This window comes from Lutjanus erythropterus, chromosome 16 (assembly GCF_056507025.1).
Source record: "Lutjanus erythropterus isolate fLutEry1 chromosome 16, fLutEry1.hap2, whole genome shotgun sequence".
Lineage (NCBI taxonomy): Eukaryota > Metazoa > Chordata > Actinopteri > Lutjaniformes > Lutjanidae > Lutjanus > Lutjanus erythropterus.
The window spans coordinates 11,669,247-11,691,692 of NC_139332.1; the positions used below are offsets into that span (position 1 = coordinate 11,669,247).

The 22,446-nt window shown below is 37.6% G+C and overlaps 4 protein-coding genes across 4 annotated transcripts; 1 reads left to right on the forward strand and 3 right to left on the reverse strand.

The window, feature by feature from the left end:
- Positions 1-815: 815 nt before the first annotated feature.
- LOC146312763 (uncharacterized) lies at positions 816-4,281 on the reverse strand. The gene is made up of 3 exons (XM_084739798.1): positions 4,085-4,281; positions 2,260-2,433; positions 816-1,696 (listed from the first exon to the last, which is right to left on the reverse strand). Exons 1-3 carry the CDS (start codon positions 4,214-4,216, stop codon positions 1,061-1,063), a joined length of 942 nt encoding a protein of 313 aa, XP_084595924.1. The 5' UTR covers positions 4,217-4,281; the 3' UTR covers positions 816-1,060.
- A 2,619-nt stretch (positions 4,282-6,900) lies between these two features.
- On the reverse strand, positions 6,901-10,870 carry LOC146312764 (uncharacterized). Its single transcript, XM_084739799.1, has 3 exons — positions 10,474-10,870; positions 8,685-8,858; positions 6,901-8,114 (listed from the first exon to the last, which is right to left on the reverse strand). The coding sequence occupies exons 1-3, from the start codon at positions 10,756-10,758 to the stop codon at positions 7,428-7,430; spliced, it is 1,146 nt and encodes a 381-aa protein (XP_084595925.1). The 5' UTR covers positions 10,759-10,870; the 3' UTR covers positions 6,901-7,427.
- A 2,177-nt stretch (positions 10,871-13,047) lies between these two features.
- LOC146312765 (uncharacterized) lies at positions 13,048-17,147 on the reverse strand. The gene is made up of 6 exons (XM_084738943.1): positions 17,035-17,147; positions 16,558-16,596; positions 15,793-15,830; positions 15,309-15,688; positions 15,087-15,207; positions 13,048-13,407 (listed from the first exon to the last, which is right to left on the reverse strand). Exons 2-5 carry the CDS (start codon positions 16,578-16,580, stop codon positions 15,094-15,096), a joined length of 555 nt encoding a protein of 184 aa, XP_084595069.1. The 5' UTR covers positions 16,581-16,596; positions 17,035-17,147; the 3' UTR covers positions 13,048-13,407; positions 15,087-15,093.
- A 756-nt stretch (positions 17,148-17,903) lies between these two features.
- Positions 17,904-22,446, forward strand: rpl14 (ribosomal protein L14). The gene is made up of 6 exons (XM_084739388.1): positions 17,904-18,035; positions 19,380-19,481; positions 19,571-19,665; positions 20,262-20,361; positions 21,245-21,298; positions 22,351-22,446. Exons 1-6 carry the CDS (start codon positions 18,033-18,035, stop codon positions 22,408-22,410), a joined length of 414 nt encoding a protein of 137 aa, XP_084595514.1. The 5' UTR covers positions 17,904-18,032; the 3' UTR covers positions 22,411-22,446.

Here is a 22,446-nt window from a genome sequence, read left to right on the forward strand (position 1 = left end):
TCAAAGTAAAAGTAACTTATTTAAAATGACTGTTAATAACAAGTTGATAAAAAGTGAGTTAGGTGAACTCAGTATTTGTAATTAAACTTGATGTTAGTATTTACTGATCGAAGGTCGCATTTATATGTTGTTTTTTTCACAATACATTTCTGGAGTTTCATGATTCATTTTGTTTGTTCATGTGCTGTATCATTCAAGGCAAAGACTTAATTCAAAGCAAAATCCAGCTCTGCAAAAAAGTTATGAATCCTTACTTTGTCTGGGGGGTTGAATATTTCTAATCAGGGTTATGAGACATTTGGGAGATGTACAAAAGGTGTTTCCCGTCCTGACAGTGGAGGCGCCCTGAGAGTAAAGCCTGACTTTTACCATATTACATCATTATAAGTGCTTTGTTGAATTTTTATGTCTCACCATGAAACAAAATTGCTCTAACTTTAGTATAAATGTTTTTTTGTTTGTTTGTTTTTTTAATGTGGCTAAACATGTTAAGTTGCCGACTCTGTCATAGCTTCCCACACCGGCACTTTAAAACCAGCCTTTTCCACATGGACTTGTCTAGTCTTTGGCTCTCTTAATTTCTCCGCACATATCTGCCCTGAACAGACAAAGTGCTTGATGTTGCAGTTTTATGCCAATCTAATTTTGTTTATGATAGTTTCTGATGACCCCATATGTGAAGGAAAAACAATTAATACAATAAATCAAATTATGAGCCTGAGTTTACATCATAATCATTTTATTATCATTAATATGATTAGTACATCAGCTTTTGCATCGTCTTACAATTTTTTTTTCCACAAACACGTGTATCTTATTATTACAGTAGTAAGCGGCTGTAACATCAACAATTTTGCTACAATAAAACAGGATACATTTACAGCTCTGATCACATGTATTTTACGTGCACAAAAAAGGATTTATTTCAGTGCCTAGTCGGTTACAGAGAAGTTTTTGCTAATAAAGAATCACATCAAAAGAGATCCATTTGGTCACTTTCTAATAAAGGACCTTAATAATTGTGCTCATCAATGTTTAATATTCAATCATTCCCCACTTTTTAAGGTTGAATTGCTTGTGGGTTGTAGAAGTTATTATCCCAATAAAATTTTGCGTCTTTCAGACAGCGCTTAAGCTCTTTCTTGACAGCCTCTTCAGCCCTCACCCTGTTTGAATCTGTCCAGGTCGGAGACGTCGGCCGTGCTTGCTCTCTCACATCTTTCTCTTTTTTAAACAAGTTGCTCAGACTTTCAGGTTCAGCACAGTTGCCATAGGGCCACTGCTGTGTTTCAGTTGTTGTCAAACCAAACAAATTCCCACATGATCTACAAGGAGGCTTTTCTTTCCCATCGCTGATGTTAAACGCCTCACACCTGACCTGCTTTGGAAGTTTGATGGTTCCATCAAAATATTTCTTCTTTTCCTTTGATGGATAGTAGGTCATCACTGCATCGGCTACGTAACTGTCCCAGATGCTGAGACAGGACGCAGCAACAACGATTCGTCCGGGATCACGGCCAGAAGTGGACATGGAGACTCCGTAATACCTGACTGACTTTGCGGTCTTGTCGCGCTGAGAGACACAGATGGTGGAGCAGACCAGCTCTTTCGCATTACCTTCCTTCAGTTGAAGGATGAATTCTCGCAGCCTTTTCATTATTTCTTTTTCACCCTCTTGTCCAATCCGGTAGACAAGCTGCAAGGAATCACAAATATTATCCCCAGTTTGTTATCCACACAAATGCAGCATCGTTTGCTGAGTCATGCTTTGTGTTTTTGAGAGAGGTGAGAGCAAGTCATTGGGCCTCATGCAAGAATCGCTCCTACGAACAGATTTGTTCTTAACACCAGTGATTCAGGACAACTTGCATTTACCATTTTTCTTGTACTTTATATTGTATTATGCGGCATTAACTATGCTAGTTTACAAATTTAGATTTATTCAGATATGCACAGGCAGATCATTTACACAGTTATCTGAAGTTACAAGCATTTGTTGAATCTGACATGGAAATGTTCCTACATGCCTTTAGTGCAAAAAAAAAGTTAGAGAAGTTTAAAATGAGAATACGAACATGTTTTTGCATGAGCCCTATTTTTTTACAAGTCACAAGTGAAGCTCAAGTCTTTGCACTTCAGTCCCAAGTCTTGAACTTTACGTTTCCTAAGTCCTAAAGTGCTCTTACCAAATGTAATGTCATAAATTATACAGTATTTGTGGATGATTAGTTGAAGAAAGCGACAACTTGTTCATCTTACCATGTCCAACACACAGGAAATTGGACTCCGTCTGGGCAGTTGTGTGGAATATCTTTTAAAAGGCTGAGGGAAGCGGCCCTTCAGCACATTCAACATGTCCTTATCAGACACAATATATTCTGGGGTATATCGTGGATCGGTGATCACTCCCAAGAAGAAGATGCAGTGTAGAATCTGTAGAGTCAAAACACATTCAAAGACAGTTTCAGTGTTGGATGTAACCAAGAAGCATTATGTTTACAAGGTAAACTATGGCACAGTGATGTAACACAGAGCTGCCAACTTTTAAAAAAACCTTGGACTGAGATTTGGTGCAGCCAACCATGGCGGGCATTTAGTGCAGGGGTGTCAAACTCATTTTGGTTCAGGTTTGGTTCAGGGGCCACGTGCAATTTGATCTCAAGTGGGCCGGACCAGTAAAATTAATGCATAATCTATTGATTATTCTGGTGATTAATCGAGTAATCAGATGATGAAGTGTTCTGCATTTTTTTTCTATTACATTACTTTTGCTTTATTTAAGAACAATGGTAATATACAAAAGGTAATAAGACAGGTCTATTAAATGAACAACTATAAATTGCTAAAGTAAAAATACTCAGTAAAGTAACGTTACTTTTACTGTTTTTACTTTACTTTTTACTTTTTCCAAGTACAAAGGTAAAAGTAAAGGTAGTAATGTCTGCAGAAACTACAAACAGAAGATGGAACTAACTCTTTTAACTGAAAGAGTCACCAGAATGTTTTGTTAACTTGTTAAAATCACAACATTTTTCTTCTGGAGCAGGACAGACGCTCCCAGACCCCCAGAGGACAGGGGACTGGTTTACCAACATGCCACCTTTTTCTCCTCTTATGAGTTTGCAGGTCTGTATTTAGTCATCAAAAAATAACAATAAGAATACTATTAAAGTACAACAACAGCAATAAAAATGTTTATTTTTCAAAAATGGAAACAATAACATACAAGATTTTTAAATTGTAATTAGGAATTTTTACATCGTGGTATTAGTGCTTTTACTTAAATAAAGAATCAGAGTATTTTTTCCATCACAGCAGGTCAGTGACTCTCTGTGGATCAGTGAACAGTGTTTTATTTATGGCGGCCCGCCACATTAGAAACATCGACACCACGATGCGCACCTTTTTCGGTCGTGTTTAGAAGGTAACTCTTTATTTGCACAACTCTCGCGAGATTTGTGTTCGTTATTTCTACTAAAATAATCAAAGTCACGCGATCTTTCGCAGGTCTAGAGTTCCCTTCTAGACACGACCTTCTCTGTCTCTCTGTCAAACTACAGACAGCAGACTGTCTGTAAACAGCACGATGTTTCACTCTGCAGAGTTTCACACAAACACTTTATTTGTGCGAACACCAAGGTATGGTTTGTCATCCCTGTAATTTTCAGTCTTTGCAAAGTCATCCCGCGGCCCGAATTTGACCCTCTGGCGCCCGCGGGCCGTAAGTTTGACACCCCTGGTTTAGTGGATATGGGTTTCAGACTAGTAGAAGATCTTTGCGTCATATGCTTTGCGCGAGCTCAACCCCCTCACAGTCTGTGCAAGCATAACTAATCGATCACGAGTGGCTTCTCTCAGGCTCAACAGATCGATCACAGATAAACTCAGCTGTCAGGTATATTCATTTACCTTTTTTAACCTTAAACAAAAGGCTCTTGATGTGCATTTCAGTGTGAGAAGAGGTGTGAACCAATCAAATGCGTGAGTCTCACGTCCAATGCAGAGAGGCAGCTCTGATGTCATGATGTATTATGTCAAAAAACATGAAATGTCAAACGTTCAGAACAGTCTCTCTCAGACATACCTCATCTACTAACTCTGAATGCTCTTTGCTTTGTTGCAGCATTCCCACCATTTCACCGATAACCAGGAAAGCATTCCTCCTGAAAAGGTCTTTCTCGATCAGAAAGTCTTCCTCCCTAAATACAACAAACATCAGTTGTTTATGAAGAATAAAAACAGACTGCAGCAGTGACCACTCCTGTTTGAGTAAATCAGCTGACTCACCTCGTCGTATTCGGTGCAGCAGCCTGATGAAATTAGAAATAACACACGACACATTACAACATTTACACATTTCAATGACAATAGAATGACATTAGCAGTATTGAATTTAATCATAATAGCATAAAATATATGGAAAGGGAGCCACATAAAAGCAGCTACTCACCATTGTAAGAAATGAGAAAATGAAAGAGAAAGTAAGAAAAGAGGCTCTGCCCCCGACTCAAGCTGCCACTCCTTCTGTTCTCTTATTTTATCTTATCTAATATACAAACTAAACTGTGATTAAATGTTCTCACACATAGATTGTTGAGAGTTTTATCATGAAGGTCAGTGTTTTCTCCTGCAATATCTCTGTACTGGTTTGATCATTACTGAACAGAGACGGTACCAGGACACGATATCTGATAAATATCTTTGTCTTGTGCAAGAGACAGGATTTTTACTGTGTGCTTGGGTGTGGTGCAAGAAGTGCAGCTGGACTGAAGTGAAAGCAGAAATGGAAGCGTCTACTCATTCAGAAACAACAAATCTAACCACAGCTACTAATAAAGAAACTTTGATCTGTGCTTTATTGTGCATGTTTAATGATTGTTACTCTGCATGGTGGCTGATGTTTAAGCTTTCTCACTGTTTTGTGATTTGGGAACTGACTGAGTTTTTTTGGGGGGATGTGTTGGTGTAACTTGCCCTGTAAATAACTAAAGAAAAAAAAAAAAGAGCTATCAAATGTCTGATTTTCTCTATTATTGTATTCTTTTTTAGTCTTCTTTATATTTTAAGTTAAGATTATATTTTCCCCATTTGAAATATACCAAATAATATTTGATAAAGTAGGACATGACAGATTTGTATCCTTAAGATTAATTTAGTCAGAATCCTATGTCAGTGTCCTGTCTTGCAGTTCCCAGGGGAGCTTCCTGATTTACAAGCACCCTGCTCCTCTCTGTGACATCACTCCCATTAAGTCGTGTGATTTCACATCTAATCTAAACATATACTAAAAGTCGGCATGCATGTTTGCTTATTTCTTTATATGCAGGCAATGTTTAAACTCAAAATGTAGTGGTGTCATTTGATATTCCAGGCTGTAGTGTTCTTAAATAGTACTTAGTGTTGGTGTTTGTGAATGTGCTGTATGGCTTCTGCCATAAGGTGGTGCCTTTAAGTCTAGCAAGTTTGAAGCAGAAATGGTGGACAATGAGACACTTTTTTTGTTGTTCTTTGCAGTTTGTAGTACGACCATACGTAAGATGTTCTCCAGCAGCAGAAAAAAGTGCTGGCAGAGGGGAGTAAACATAACCTTTGTATTTGTTGGACAGTGCAGAGTCTCTGGTTGTGATGTGAGTAGCTTGTATCAAAGTTTAAGATAAGGGACAAACAACCACTGAATGAATGCTGAAGCAAAATCACCTCAACACTCCCGTTGTGTCTGTACTACTTTTTTAATTTTTTTATTTTTTTTAACATCCTTGAATAATTTAACTCCTGCCACATTCAGCCTCAACAAAGTGTAGTGAGGTAATACATGTCTATGGCTGCACACTGTTATGAGGAAGCATGTCGTTCAACCTGGAAACCATTGAAAAACATTTTCAGATTGAACATGTGTTAAATGTGTAGTCAAACATGATTTTGTTAATAATTGCTATGCTTGATGTCTACCTCAGAAAACAGAAAACTCAGTGTGTCATATGTCTCACTCTGACCATGCTGAGCAGTGCCCTGAAGTGGATCCTGCAGTATTGCAAGTATTTCACATTAGATTTAGCTTACTTTGAAGATAGTCTCTTAGTCTTAGATTATTTTAACACAGAGTCATTAAGATGTTCATGTAATAATTTAAATCCATGTGTGTACTGAACAGGCGCACAAGCCTTTCTTCCATGTCATCATGGTGATTTTGTCATGAGACGTAGATGTAGTTAAATTACAAAATAAATGTAAATATAATCTGTTACAGTTACTGAGAAAAAAACACACTGGCTCATAATATAGAGGCATCCAATTTGACATGGCCTCTTGAGAGAGCCCCTACACTGGAGAGGAGGTTCAAGTATATATTTGAGGAACATAAATTGGGGAAAATATGCAGCAGCTCATGATGAATATCAAACATGTAAAGGTTCAGCTCAAAGATTTTAAAAATTCTATATTGTTATTACATGTCACCCAATAAGTTATAGAGTCTCAGCTTAAAGATTCTGGGAGAAATTAGACTGGCAGGGGGAATGGTGGTACATTAGCACTGTGAATATGCCCCAAAATCTGTATATAAGGTTATATTTTAGAAGATTGTCAAGTGTTTTATTTTTTTTCCTTTATTTCTAAGAAAGATTCTTTGTTTGACCTCTCTTGTCTTTAGTTTGGAAACAGGCTGATAGCTTGTATTTAAGTCTTGCAATGCTTCATGTTAGGTCCCAAACTTCTTTCTTAACCTTGTTCCTTAAAGTGCATGTCTTGAGATTTCTTTTGTTGATGATAGTTTCTGATGATTTGAGTGATCCTAATCTCTATAATTGCTCAACTTTGTCCTCAAGTCTCCTTGTCTTAGTGTTGGGGCTGTCGCTCCATATGTGAAGGAAAAACAATTAGTAGAATAAATCAAATTATGAGCCTGAGTTTACATCATAATCATTTTATTGTCAATAATATGATCAATACATCAGCTTTTGCATCATCTTACAATTTTGTTTCCACAAACACATTTGTATCTTATTATTACAGTAGTAAGCGGCTGTAACATCAACAATTTTGCTACAATAAAACAGGATATATTTACAGCTCTGATCACTTGTATTTTACGTGCACAAAAAAAGGATTTATTTCAGTGCCTAGCAGGTTACAGAGAAGTTTTTGCTAATAAAGAATCACATCAAAAGAGATCTATTTGGTCACTTTCTAATAAAGGACCAAAATAATTGTACTCATCAATATTTAATATTCAATCATTCTCCCCTTTTTAATGTTGAATTTCTTGTGGGGCGTAGAAGTTATCATTCCACTAAAATTTTGGTTTCTGTTTTTGCAAAAAGTGCAATTTGTAACTCAGATTTCATGCATATGATGGTGTGTTCTTTGCACTATGACAGATTTCCTTAAAATAGAAAAAAAAGAAGCAATATATCACCTTGTTTACAGTATCACATTATATCACAATTTGAGATTGAAGGTTGAATTGCTTGTGGGGTGTAGAAGTTATTATTCCACTTAAATTTTGGTTTCTGGCCTGTTTCTTTTTCTGTTACCCTTTTCAGACAGCGGTTAAGCTCTTCCATGACAGCCTTTTTAGCCCTCTCCCTGTTTGGAGCTGTCCAGGTCAGAGATGTCAGCTGTGCTTGCTCTCTCACATCTTTCTCTTTTTTAAACAAGTTGCTCAGACTTTCAGGTTCAGCACAGTTGCCATAGGCCCACTGCTGTGTTTCAGTTGTTGGCAAACCAAACAAATTCCCACATGATCTACAAGGGGGCTTTTTTTCCCCATTGCTGATGTTAAACGCCTCACACCTGACCTGCTTTGGAAGTTTGATGGTTCCATCAAAATATTTCTTCTTTTCCTTTGTTGGATAGTAGGTCATCACTGCATCAGCTACGTAACTGTCCCAGATGCTAAGACAGGACGCAGCAACAACGATTCGTCCGGGATCACAGCCAGAAGTGGACATGGAGACTCCGTAATACCTGACTGACTGTGGGGTCTTGTCGTGCTGAGAGACACAGATGGTGGAGCAGACCAGCTCTTTCGTATTACCTTCCTTCAGCTGAAGGATGAGGTCTCGCAGCCTCTTTATTATTTTTTTTTCATTCTCTTGTCCAATCATGTAGACAATCTGCAAGGAATCACAAATATTATCCCCAGTTTGTTATCCACGCAAATGCAGCATTGTTTGCTGAGTCATGCTTTGTGTTTTTTAAGGGAGGTGAGAGGAAGTCATTGGGCCTCATGCAAGAATCACTCCTACAAACAGATTTGTTCTTAACACCAGTGATTCAGGACAACTTGCATTTACCAATGTTCTTGTACTTTATATTATATTATTGGGGCATTAACTATGCTAGTTTACAAATTTCATGCACATGCACTCAGATATGCACAGGCAGATTATTTACACAGTTATCTGAAGTTACAAGCATTTGTTGAATCTGACATGGAAATGTTTCTACATGCCTTTAGTGCAAAAAAAAAAGTTAGAGAAGTTTAAAATGAGAATACGAATGTTTTTGCATGAGCCCTATTTTTTTGCAAGTCACAAGTGAAGCTCAAGTCTTTGCACTTCAGTCCCAAGTCTTGAACTTTACGTTTCCTAAGTCCTAAAGTGCTCTTCACCAAATGTAATGTCATAAATTATACAGTATTTGTGGATGATTAGTTGAAGAAAGCGACAACTTGTTCATCTTACCATGTCCAACACACAGGAAATTGGACTCCGTCTGGGTAGTTCTGTGGAATATCTTTCAAAAGGCTGAGGGAAGCGGCCCTTTAGCAGATTCAACATGTCCTCATCAGACACAATATATTCTGGGGTATATCGTGGATCGGTGATCACTCCCAAGAAGAAGATGCAGTGTAGAATCTGTAGAGTCAAAACACATTCAAAGACAGTTTCAGTGTTGGATGTAACCAAGAAGCATTATGTTTACAAGGTAAACTATGGCACAGTGATGTAACACAGAGCTGCCAACTTTTAAAAAAACCTTGGACTGAGATTTGGTGCAGCCAACCATGGCGGGCATGATGGCGTGAGCCAAACACAGTTTAGTGCAGGGGTGTCAAACTCATTTTGGTTCAGGTTTGGTTCAGGGGCCACGTGCAATTTGATCTCAAGTGGGCCGGACCAGTAAAATTAATGCATAATCTATCGATTATTCTGGTGATTAATCGAGTAATCAGATGAGAAATATTGCGTGTTCTGCATATATATGTACATACATCTATCTGTACGGGGGGGCATTGATGAACATATATTAGGGGTGCAACGGATCGCAGTTGATGGATCGCCCTCTATGGTTCAGCACACGTGTGATCCGAGGACTACATGTGAGCATCATAGTTTTACTGTCACTGTCACTGTTACTTTTGTATAAGTTATAATACCCGAAATCTCAATGCAGCATTGCAGTGAAAAGACAGGACAGATGCTGCTGTGTGCAGCGCATCTCTGTGAAGAGCGACTGATTTAAAAGCTGTCACATCGCCTCGAGTGAAATCCAGACCATAACTTTTTTCACTGATGTAACTATGCTATCACCAAAGACACAGATCATAAAACTGTGATGTTCATTGAAACTTTGGTGATATCAGCTGTCTTAATTTCTACACAGCTCCTCTCTGCTCACCGGTGCAGCTCTGCTTCTCAGCAGCTCTTCACTCTGCTGTGAGAAGGTCTGAAAGTTTCTCACAGAGAAACACAGACTCTCCTGTTTTACGTACAGGCCTCCTTATACAGTTGTTTAATTTTATAAGTGCATCTGGTTGGTGTCGATGTCATTAACCATCACGTTAATTTCGACTGTCGTAATAACCTCCGTCATTAACAACAGTCTCCTCCACACGCAGCTTCTCTGCTGCTGTCAATCGCAGGTGGATTAATATGTAGAGAAAAACCCAAAATGCGAGTTAGGGTTTGTCTTTTTGTCTTTATAAAACATCCTGCAGATGAAGAAAGTCAACAGAATTTAAACGAATTTAAGTAATTGAATTACTCGAGGAATTGTTTCAATCCTAAAATTAGTGTCATCCCTGTAATTTTCACTCTTTGCAAAATCATCCCGTGGCCTGAATTTGACTCTCTGGCGCCTGTGGGCCGTAAGTTTGACACCCCTGGTTTAGTGGATATGGGTTTCAGACTAGTAGAGGATCTTTGCGTCATATGCTTTGTGCGAGCTCAACCCACTCACAGTCTGTGCAAGCATAACTAATCGATCACGAGTGGCTTCTCTCAGGTAGATCACAGACAAACTCAGCTGTCAGGTATATTCATTACCGTTTTTAACCTTAAACACATAAAAAAGGCTCTTGATGTGCATTTCAGTGTGAGAAATCGGAGGTGTGGGGTCAGAGTGTATGAAACCAATCAAATGCGTGAGTCTCACGGCCAATGCGTGAGAGTTGGCAGCTCTGATGTCATGATGTATTACGTCAAAAAACATGAAATGTCAAACATTCATAACAGTCTCTCTCAGACATACCTCATCTACTAACTCTGAATGACTATTCAGAGACTGACTATTGTCTCTCAGCATTCCCACCATTTCACCGATAACCAGGAAAGCATTCCTCCTGAAAAGGTCTTTCTCGATCAGAAAGTCTTCCTCCCTAAATACAATAAACATCAGTTGTTTATGAAGAATAAAAACAGACTGCAGCAGTGACCACTCCTGTTTGAGTAAATCAGCTGACTCACCTCGTCGTATTTGGTGCAGCAGCCTGATGAAATTAGAAATAACACACAACACATTACAACATTTATACATTTCAATGACAATAGAATGACATTAGCAGTATTGAATTTAATCATAATAGCATAAAATATATGGAAAGGGAGCCACGTAAAAGCAGCTACTCACCATTGTAAGAAATGAGAAAATGAAAGAGAAAGTAAGAAAAGAGGCTCTGCCCCCGACTCAAGCTGCCACTCCTTCTGTTCTCTTATTTTATCTTATCTAATATACAAACTAAACTGTGATTAAATGTTCTCACACATAGATTGTTGAGAGTTTTATCATGAAGGTACCTCTGTACTGGTTTGATCATTACTGAACAGAGACGGTATTCTCTGTAAATATGTAACTGTACCAGGACACGATATCTGATAAATATCTTTGTCTTGTGCAGGAGACAGGATGTTTACTGTCAGCTTGGGTGTGGTGCTGGAAGAACAGCTGAACTGAAGTGAAAGCAAAAATGGAAGTGTCTCCTCATTCAGAAACAACAAATCTAACCACGGCTACTAATAAAGAAACTTTGATCTGTGCTTTATTGTGCATGTTTAATGATTGTTACTCTGCATGGTGGCTGATGTTTAAGCTTTCTCACTGTTTTGTGATTTGGGAACTGACTTGAGTTTTTTTTTTTTAATCATGTGTTGATGTAACTTTTCGATATGAACTCCCCTCAATTCTTCAAGCTCTTCACTACATTCAGTCTAAAACCAACTTCTTCTTACTTTGCGGTTTGTCCGAGTCCATTTTAGCCTTGCTAAACACAACAGAAACCTTCTTTTTACAGCTCAAAAAGGAAAAAAAATACTCAGATTCATCCACTAAAAGTCTCAAAATAATATTGTAATAATATTATGATTACTATGTAATCCTCTATGGTGTTGCATCTCAGTAACAAACCCAGTTTAGGCCCTGTGTGCACTCACACAGTACTCCTCAATTATGGTGCAGTATCTTAAAAAGAAAGAATCAGGACTCTAAATAAACTAATAAGCAGTGTTTTAATTTGTCATATGACTCTCTGGAGGTCATGTTGAATCTCTTTTTTGCAGCCTTCCTCATATGGTTCAGCCCATCATCTCTCATCACAAAAATGCCCTGAAAACATTTTTTTTTTCTGAATTTTTTCTATCTGGAAAAACTGAATTCATATTAATAGATGACTAAAGTTTAATTTTTAATTGTTTAATGTAGTTTGATGATGGAGTCATGGAAAACTGTTAAAAAGAAAAATTTGTCTTGTAACACTGTATCATTTTTTGGTGTTGTGTATTTAGGTTTATATACTGTTCAACCTACATAAGATTAGTTTTTAAAATGCATTAATAATTATTTTATTTTAAATCGTAAGTAGTGAGTCAAAGATGCAGCAACACAACATACTGTATGTCAGGAAAAAACACACCAGGAAACTGAAAACAAGCATTTAAATGTAACACAAGTGATCAAATACTGAAAGGTGACTCACTGTCTTGTTTTGAGGAGGGTTATAACACTGCATAGCAGTACAATGTTGCCTGAGGGTAACTTCCACACAAACTCATGAAAAGAGTTTATTTTCAGTCTTTTACTATTTCAAATGATATATTAATGATATATGTATCAGATAAAATGATTGAGCATTAAAACAACAGTTCTCAACCTTTTAAAGTCACAACCCCCTACAAAAATGAGGTTGGTATTCAACCCATTCCCCAGTCTAAAATGGGGACCTCATTTCCCATCATGAATGGACGTAGTAGTATGTTAGGTTTGCCATTTTATATTGCACAGTGCAAATATTGGTTTTAGTTTGTATTTGTGTCTGTTCTGAACCATTATTGGCTGTTAAATTTATTAAGAGCAGCTGTAATTTGCATGTTTTTGAGTGTTCTAAAGGGCTGGCGACCCCCAGGTTGAGAACCACTGCAATGAAACACCCAGAACTCATCTTTTTTTCTTTTTTTTTTATTATTTCTTTATTTTCACATTAAACAACTTACTAGTTTAACATATTTAACTAAATTAACAAAGTGCAAGGATTGACACTAGTCCTACTGACAGTTAAATCTGATGTTTTACTGCATTTTATTACTGCAACTGCATTTCAGCTGTAAATACTTCAGTTACATTTGAATCTTTATGTAATATAATATTAAGTGTATGTGCAACCTCTTCCATCATGCAATCACTGACATGTTGAAATGATTAATCGATATAAACTATAAACTGCTCCTATCACATACAGTAATCAATAGCATATTTAAGCTCCTAAAGTGTGTCAAGACTAATGTGTAGCTTTCCAAGCAACATTTTACTAACTGGTATTCAAACAAACAAAAATTCCCAGTTCGAATCGGTTTATTTTTTATTGTGAATTAGAAAAAGGCCCCCCAGCACCCTAGATCTGGGCCAGATTTGTGCCACAGGCCTCGAGTTGAGTATCACTAGCGTAATGATTCACATCATTTTCATAAAACCATTCTCTGATTGATTCAGGTTTTTCCTTCAGTCTGTCACTTCTCTGCAGGATCCATGAATTCCATAAAAAATCCACAACTTGGTGCTTAGATTTATTTGATTAAGTCAGTATTTGATTAATTATGTTTTAACAGCAACAAAGCAGTTCGTTTATAGATTTTTTACATTTATACCACTATCAGTATACACAGAACAAAAATCAAATGCATCAGCTGCTCGTTCCTGGAGAGAGAGAGAGAGAGAGAGAGAGAGAGAGAGAGAGAGAGAGAGAGAGAGAAAGAAGTGACAGATTAGATCCCTTTATACAGGATAAATATGAGAGTGACACAAAAAAAATTAATCACTTGGCCCATAACCAAGCAAAACCAACTTTCTTACAGGGACATTTAATGCAATTTATCCATCTAGATTTTTCTTATTGTGAGCTACAGAGTTTTGAAGATATCAGACAAAGAGATGTCTGCCTCCTCGCCAATATGATGGGACAAAATGGCACTCGGCTTGTGTTGCTCAAAGCATCAAAACATTTTCCAAAAATAATGACCCTGTTACTCAACATTATCCACAGAACTTGTTGTGAGCAGTTTCGTGCAGGAACTACTTTCTTTCTGGTAGAAAAGAAGGTACTTCTGATGGTTTTACTGCAGAGAGAAAATAGTTCCTACATGAAACTTCTCAAAAGGTCTGTGGATCTTGAGAATCAGGGACATCGCTATTGGATACTATTTTTTTAAATGTATTTTCTGTGCGTTGAGCAACTGACACTAAAACATCTAGATGGACAAATAGCACTCCAGACCAGGGGGGAAATATGGGTTTTTCAATTTGGGGGTGAACTGTCCCTTTAAAGTAAACTGAGACTGGGTTGCACCAACAAAGATTAAGTTAATTATTAGTTTAAATAAGAGTTAACAAAACTAGGTTTAAAACGAGTAAATCAAATTTTAGAGTTCTTTTGCACAATTAAACACTAATGTCAGTTTAGCTGCATAAATCCAAGCTTACAGATGTAACCCGAAACTAAACAGAGGTTAATCCACATTGAGATGCTTATTCAAATGACAATAAATAAATACATTTGACTGTTGCCAGAAGCTAGTAAGAATAAAAGAGGTATAAAAAGCAACTAACTTTTAGCTGCTCTGTATTCCTTAAAAAAGCATTACATTGTTTGCTAGCTAGCTAAAAAGTTAATTAAATTATCACACTGATTTACTAGCTAGCTATCAACAAAGCATAGATAGCATAGAGCATAGAGCTAAAAAGAGCATAGATAGCTAAAAAGTTAGTTAGCCTATGAGAAGCTGCAATTTCTCCGCTGAGTAAAAAACTTGTTGGCTCAATTAATGGAGTAATACTTCAAAATAATAGAAGATTAAAAAATGGGCAACAGCACAGTAAGGAAAAAAACTGACTGCTTGGCAGCAACTGACAGACTGTTTTAACGGATAAACTGGAGTGAAAGAAAGAAGAGAAGCAACACAGTTTTAATGGGTTCAATCTTCTTCAAGGAACTTGATTATTTTTGCTCAATCCATCTTAAAAAAGGCAGCTATTTTAAAATTTAAACCTCATTTAGTGCAAATTTAAAGTTAATACTGGATCACATTTTAAATTGGGGTGTAACGTTTTTGTTCAACAGAATTAAATTTAATCTAGGTTTACAGTAAAAACTAGATTGAGGTTTAAAGAGAGTTTTAAATTTAATCTTTCATTATTAAGTTTGCTGCAACGTATTTAAAGTTAAACTGTGATGTGTGTGTGGGTTTAAAATTTAATCAAGAAACCCCCAGAGTGAATGTGCTCTGAATGTACTGATGCAGGATATCAACACATCCAGAGCAGAAAAGAAAAAAAAAAGACCTTAATCTTTACCCTGCCGCAAAGATAAAGATACGCACCAGTGGATTATTTGAGAGCATCCAAGAATTTGGACTTTTGTGCCGTCACCAGTTTAAGATGAGCTTGGTCAAGCCTCATCCCCACGGGGCCCTTCCTCACTTTATCCCAGTCCTTCTCGGTCTGCACACAACAGAAAATATCAAAAAATCATTGTCAGTGCCCACAAGTGATCACTTATCAAAGCCCTGCTTATTCCCTGCAATTAAAGTCTAACTTCTCACCATATGTTTGAAGGCCTCTCCTTTGTAGTAGGTAGTGGATGATGGATACTCCATTCCTTCGTCACATAGCTCCTCCACACTCGAAGCCACCTCATGCAGCTCCTCTCCATCGTAGGCATATACGTTTTCATTCTCACAAGTCATCAGAACGAGCTGCTCACACGGGCACGAGATCCCCTCCACTACACCTAAAACCTGCATGTCTACTTCATCGGGAAGGTAGAATTTCCCCCACCCGTTCACCTCGTTCTTTTTCCCTCTGTAAATGGTGTCGTCCACGTCTCCTATCTTCCATTTGGCACCAGCTGGACTCTTCAAACAGGCAGTCTTGCTTTTATGTGTGTGCACAAGTTGTAACATCCTTGACAGGTAATTAGGGCCTGCAACACATGCCAGACAACAAATGATGAAATATGGAAAAACTTTTCATAGGGAGGTTTTATGATGTGTGAAGCAAAGATACGTCTAGTTTCACTTTACCTACCTCTGTTGCTTTGGAGGAAATTAAGTACAGACACCGGCCTGGAAGGTAGAAAAGTGACGATGTTTAGAAAAACAGAGCTAAAAGAAGTCTTGATATTCACAGCGGTATTTACTAGGACTGCAGGCACTACACATGGAAACTAGCCTTTTGGCTAATCCTGGCATATTTAGAGGAATGTTTATTAATATGCACTGTTCCTGAGAATTAAATAAACGATTGAGCATTAATTTTTTCCCCCCTTTGTCAGTCCATGTGCATTTAAGTAACAGGATAATACAGATGTAAGCATACATCAGGACAGTGAGAGACCTTATTTTAAACAGTGAGATACGTTTTGTTCAACCAGAAACTGCTGTTTAATTTCTCTCACCAAACTCACTAGAATCCTTTTGCATTATTGTCAGATTCATTCAAACTTTGTCTGCATACTTTTACTTTATCTGACTGTGAAAATATGATATTTTCACATCACAGATGATGAAGAAAGGCATTAAAAAACAAATCTAACTGGTAAAACGTACTCATATAGGAATTTAATGTGCGGCAGTGCACTGTATAAAAATGGACAAATCAAGGACTATTCATATAGGACGCCCAGATGTGATCAGGCAAAAGGGAGATGCTGTAGTGATGATAACGAAAGGATAAAATATACATGGTGACAAAATGGTTGTTGAGTTGGCTCAGTATAGGAATAATCCCCCTGCTAACACCAGTCTGTCTTAAATCATTTATATCTAAACAGAACAGAAAAGTGGATCTTACGGGCAGAACTGCATTGCCGCCATTCTGTCTCTCTGTTACCTAGAAAACAACATTTGTATTATTAAAAGAAATGGTGGAACAGTACTCATAACCTACACTGCAACACCGCAACACCGCAATACTAAATAACAAAACATCATACGTAATACATATAAGACAGAATAGATACAATAAAGTTATGCATTACAAGAGTATTTGCCTTTTACTTTCAGTGCTAAAGTTAACACAAGGATTCGGCATAAAAAATACATCATCAAACGCTACGGACATCAGCCTGTTCTCCCAAATCATCCTTAAATGTGGCACTAATACTCGCATATAAGAATTTAAATTTGAAAACAATGTTAAGAGAGCTGCACAAACGGCACAGAGACAGTACGCCTCGTTTCTCGTAACTACAGTATGTCATTACATCATTTTAAACGAGAAAGGCTTTAGATACGAAATAAATAAATTAATAATAATAAAAGGGGTTACCACAGCTGAACAACGGAATAAAGTCTTTGCTGCCCTCGAAGAAATTATACCAGCGCACACATCAGACACTTTCGATTTCGACTTTGGCCACGCCCGCTGTGCTGCCTTCAAATGCTCAACAAATACGCTGCTCTCTCTCTCTTTCTCTCTCTCTCTCTCTCTCTCTGTCTCTCTCTCTCTCTCTCTCTCTCTCTCTCTCTCTCTCTCTCTCTCTCTCTCTCTCTCTCTCTCTCTCTCCTATGAGAAAAGGCACTATATTCAAGAAAACACAAATTCACAAGAACAACTGAGCCAGTGGCAACAACATTAAAAAAAGGAAAATTACAGACCTATTACAGATAATAATGACATTCATAGATAAAGAATAAACAATAATAATTTAAGCAATTAATCAGGATTTAATCATGTTCATGATAATATATGGGTTTTTAAATGTGTATAGTAGAATGATAATGCTATATAAATATATATAATATATACAGTATCTAGTTTAGATATTAAACAAATATATGAATGACACGACCTTTGTGTATAAAGTACTTTTTCAAAATAATTAAATGATTATTCCCCAAACTGTTGTTCAGTTGGGAGGGTATAAAAGGAAGACATTTCTGGTCATTTTCAATTTCCTGTTTACAAAACAGCTTTTACCAGACTCTTAATAGAATTAATTTTAGTAAATTGTGGCTTTCTTCGTCGAGTTTACATCTTTCCCTTAATTGCGTTATTTCAGTGTCTGTGAAGGCAACAAGGGAAGTGACGCAGACGTTTTTATAAGGCGGACCAGACCAGTAGATATTTTACATGTATTTTCCATTTGGTTGGGCTTGCTTTGTCGATAGCTTGAAAATATTAGATAATATAAATAAGGAGTGGTAATAATTAAGATGTTCTTTCAACCAAAACCATAAGTCACTGCGCATGCGTATTGATTCGGCGGAAGCCGTATGTGCGTGAGGCGGAAGCTGTAACGTCCTTTCTGCACCCGGACTGCCATCATGGTGAGTTCGCCATGAGAGTTTTACAGCTTCTAAGTCGAATTTCTTTGTATATACCTCTTTATTCTGGGACAACCACATCCATATGCGTTACTAACACACTCATATGCATGTTTGTGAAGTGTTTGATATGATAACTAAGGTTTATTTAGAGTTTTAACGTTAAGTCTGTAAGATGTCGGCTATCGCCCGCATTACAACGTGGTCCGGCAGGCGGAGAGGGCCGAGAACTGCCTTGTTAAATAAACTAGATCCACTTGATTTGTCACTAGAACATGGACTTACATCATGGCTTAGGCCGTTTTTAATTTATACCTACCTTTAAATGTTGTCTTCGTTTTCTGGACAGCACGCAAGTCGTTAGCAGGAAACATCAGCGAGCTAACATTAGCTAATTGAACTGTATATATGAGCTGTTTCTGTACAGTGGTATGCTACAAGCTGGTAACTTGTGCTTTTATGCTTGGTAGTTTCCCCAACCACATACTGACATTTTTGGGTTGTCCTAGAAATAAGTGTTGTGTGGTCGCCGTCATAGCAAGTCGAGTGCTTTCCTGATCAATTGTAATTCTCTAAATGTGCAGTGCAATCCAGACATCTTAGTATAAATCAACCTCATAGAAGTTGCAGCATAAAACAGTTTATATGTTCTGAATGAGAGAGAGAGAGAAAGTTTTAAGGAATTATATGAAGAGACAGCTTATAAAATTGCCTCATGATCATGCTGTAAAGTTGAGAACAAATCGTTAACAGCTGTATTTCTTTTCTCTTAATTCCGATTTCGAGGCTGCCTCACCATGATTGACAGGGCTAATGATAGCAAGTGTTGTCAAAAATGTCCTATATTCCTGCATTTGAAGGGTTAGTTTATAGCCTGCTAATGCACAACTAATAATCAAGGTGGCTGTTAAACATATTTTAACATGTGGTGTCCCTGTAACAACATGTTTGGATAAAATTTGAAAATCGGTCAGTATGTTACTCTGAAGTGTTCTTTGGGTTTGCAGAAGCATTTCTTCACTAAAGGTCAAATATTGTAGATATGTTGGGTTTTAGTGTGCTTCTCCCATAAATTTCCATAGTCTTTTAATGATGAAATGACTTACTCCTTTTTTAGTTTCCTTGCACTAAACCCTATATTCAACAAGGAGACACATAGAAAAAAATTAAAATGTGTGGCAATGTAAAACTGTGGCATCACTTACATATTTTTTAATACTACCCCCTACTTGATTTCTTAAAGCTTTTTCTGTTATAAATGATGTATGAGACTAGATCAGTTAAAGGAGTTAATGTTGCATTTTTTTAAGAGTCTTGCCTGTACTTATTCTCTCTTGTGTTTCCCAGGTGTTCAAGCGCTTCGTTGAGATTGGCCGTGTTGCCTACATCTCTTTCGGACCCCATGCTGGCAAGCTGGTGGCCATCGTAGATGTCATCGACCAAAACAGGGTGAGTTCTCTGGAGAAGAGTGAATCGATCACTGTTATGAATACTGTGTACTTGTTGGCTGATTGTTTTGTGTGTCCTGTGCTTTTCAGGCTCTTGTTGACGGTCCCTGCACAGGCGTGAAGAGGCAGTCCATGCCCTTCAAGTGCATGCAGCTCACAGACTACGTCATCAAAGTACCTCACAGGTGAGTGAAAGCACTGGTCAGGTCCTCACTACCAAAAATTCTTTGTAAGATTGAAGTCCAAGTAAATATTCCCACACTAAGGGTAATTTGCAAATACCGGTGCTGTTTTATTTTTTGTTTGTTCTCTCTTTTTAAAGAAATATCATGTTAATATTACATGCACGATAATACAGTGTAAATAATCCAGTGCCTCTTAAATGTACTGTATGCCACTGGTCTTCAACAAAAAATTAAAAAACTCTTAAAGGTAATAGAATCTGTTGATCTGTTTTTGTTTTTTTTTTTATTTTCAGTTAATTAAGGCAACCCAGTTTAACACAAATGAGAGAATGAGCTACTTTGCAGTGTTTCATAAGGTGGCTATCATTGTAGTCGATGGCAGATTTGTTCTCACACTGCAAATGTGTACATAAGTGTACCTAATGTGACTATCATCTTATATAAGATATGTCCAGTTGTGTCTGATCACGCTACCTAACACAGGGCCTTGGTGTCAACGTGAATCTGCTGTCTTTTTGTTGTAGTTTTAGAAACACTGTGATGAAACATTACTGATGCCTCCTGTGTCACCACTGACTGTATGTAATGATTCACAGTGCCCGCCAGAAGTTTGTGAGGAGAGCCTGGGAGAAGGCCGGAGTCAACGACAAGTGGGCACAGAGCAGCTGGGCCAAGAAGATCGAGGCAAGACAGAAGGTAAAGGCTGCGTTTGTGTTTCTGTCACCATCAACATGTTAGACTGCTTGATTCTATAGCATTGAATACTACCGATGGTATTGGAAATGTCTAAAACATGGCTATAGAATCAGAAATTGTGTTTTTTGGCTGTTAGGGTTTTGCCTTTTTTTCCCAGTGGGGCTGTAATTATACTGTATCGTGTTCCAAACTTTAGCTACACATCTGTCAATTTATTATTACGGCATTTGGGAGAAATGGGTATACACACATCAATATGGTTTGCTTTACACTGGAAATGTTAATTTCACATACCATTATTGTAAAAGCTTAGGTTGTCGTGACAGAGTTAATAGGTAGGTGAAACCATTGGCTCCCATCTCACCAGAGCTCATAATGTGAGCAGCTGGGTCGTACATAGATGGGAAGGTGGTCTGAGGTTGTGGAGTGAGGTAGTTGCCTGCCTGGTGCAATGGTGATTTTTACTGGATGGTTTAATTCTATTATGTCAAACCAACACATGGGTGCTAGGGCTGGATAATAGACAAAATCAAATATCACAGTATGGATAACACAATCACAGTATTTGGAAGTGTTTTGTACTCTCACCAACACTTACAAGTGGACCTGAATGATGTCACATGCAACATAACAGACAGTTACCTTGTTTAAACTCACTCTTTTCCCTACCCAATACTTAAAATTCAGATTGATACATTCAGTGTTACTGGCTGCACTCTATTAAAACATTTTCCTCACTTTTAAGGTCGTGTACTGCACACAGTCATGAGCAAATGAAGTAGGGTCACAAAACTTAAGTCTAGTGAGCTAAGATGATCCTTACGAGGAAAGAACCACTCTGATTGTGTAAACCTGACTGTTTTCTTTTTGCTTGTCTTTGCAGAGGGCCAAAATGTCTGACTTTGACCGCTACAAGGTGATGAAGGCCAAGAGGATGGTAAGTGCAACAGATGAAAATGATATGCTTAATTCTGGCTGGACAGTATAAACAAATGAGCAAGAAAATCGTTGAATATGAATAAATGAATTCAGTGATGAGGGCTCCACTTCTATGAGCTGGATGAGTCTGACGGATGTAGTGAAGCCAGCTTACAAATGTAACGACAGACCTTTTCACATCCGTTATTTTGGTATGAAATAATGTGTTACAGGCAATACTAATGAAGGACAGTGTGCTGCTGTTGTGCGTGCTGGTTCATTGGAAATGTTGTGCTGCACTAAATGCAGAGGGACCTTGATTTGTTTTGTTAGTGAGACCTGTTCAGGTTGTCAAAGGCATCATATTTTCAAAATGATACAGTATCTTTCATTTATTGTATTGAGAGCGACAAAGCTATCAGTCTTTATTGTCCTACCTGAAAATTGGCTTGCAGCAAACCCAGACAGTGTCGAGGGACTCGTCTGTACCAGCACTGTGTACAGCGTATTCAAAAAAACAAAAAACAAAATTAGCTGTCAGAGGAGTAAAGAGACCAAAAAATTTTAGAAGCTGAAATCTTTTTTTTTTTTTTTTCAAGACTAGTAAGTAATTAATTCAGTAGGTGGCAACTAATGAAGTAATCATTGTAGTACTTTAACTATATCATGATTGAATATTGTTACCGTGACAACACTGTTTACTATTTCAAATCAACATGGCTCTTGTGAAAGAGGTCTGTTGTCCACCTTGCTCTGTGAGGAAGGCTGTGTTGAATGTGATCGGAGCCTTTTCACACACACTGAACATCTGCAGCTAATAAATTAATGATGGGTCAGTTTGGTTTAATTGTGCCTGTGATCAAGCATTGACAACACTTAGTGTTGTTGTCAATGCTCACTCTTTGGCTGACAAATGAAAATTGATGATTAATTTCTGTGCTGCAGCTTGATTAACACCCACTGACACTTGAGTTTAAAGGCTCAATTAGTCTAAGAGTAAATTGTAGTGATCCTACAGCAGCCGATGAGTATTTCTTTAATTAATGCACTTATTCCTTTTTGTTTCTGCAGAGGAACAAGATCATCAAGCATGAGGTGAAGAAGCTCCAGAAGGAGGCAGCAAAGAAGTGAACAGTTTTCACAAAATAAATCTCATGTTAAATTGTT

Bases quoted from the DNA above. Each gene is read 5' to 3' on its own strand.
- LOC146312763 (XM_084739798.1), bottom strand. From the start codon at position 4,216: ATGTTTGTTGTATTTAGGGAGGAAGACTTTCTGATCGAGAAAGACCTT. The intron at 2,434-4,084 runs GTATGTCTGAGA...TTGACTCTACAG, and splicing joins ATTCAGAGTTAGTAGATGAG to ATTCTACACTGCATCTTCTT. The intron at 1,697-2,259 runs GTAAGATGAACA...GATTCCTTGCAG, and splicing joins TTTCCTGTGTGTTGGACATG to CTTGTCTACCGGATTGGACA.
- LOC146312764 (XM_084739799.1), bottom strand. From the start codon at position 10,758: ATGTATAAATGTTGTAATGTGTTGTGTGTTATTTCTAATTTCATCAGG. The intron at 8,859-10,473 runs GTATGTCTGAGA...TTGACTCTACAG, and splicing joins ATTCAGAGTTAGTAGATGAG to ATTCTACACTGCATCTTCTT. The intron at 8,115-8,684 runs GTAAGATGAACA...GATTCCTTGCAG, and splicing joins TTTCCTGTGTGTTGGACATG to ATTGTCTACATGATTGGACA.
- LOC146312765 (XM_084738943.1), bottom strand. From the start codon at position 16,580: ATGGCGGCAATGCAGTTCTGCCC. The intron at 15,689-15,792 runs GTAGGTAAAGTG...CATGTGTTGCAG, and splicing joins TTTCCTCCAAAGCAACAGAG to GCCCTAATTACCTGTCAAGG. The intron at 15,208-15,308 runs GTGAGAAGTTAG...TGTTGTGTGCAG, and splicing joins GAGAGGCCTTCAAACATATG to ACCGAGAAGGACTGGGATAA.
- rpl14 (XM_084739388.1), top strand. The intron at 19,482-19,570 runs GTGAGTTCTCTG...TGTGCTTTTCAG, and splicing joins ATGTCATCGACCAAAACAGG to GCTCTTGTTGACGGTCCCTG. The intron at 20,362-21,244 runs GTAAAGGCTGCG...TTGTCTTTGCAG, and splicing joins AGATCGAGGCAAGACAGAAG to AGGGCCAAAATGTCTGACTT.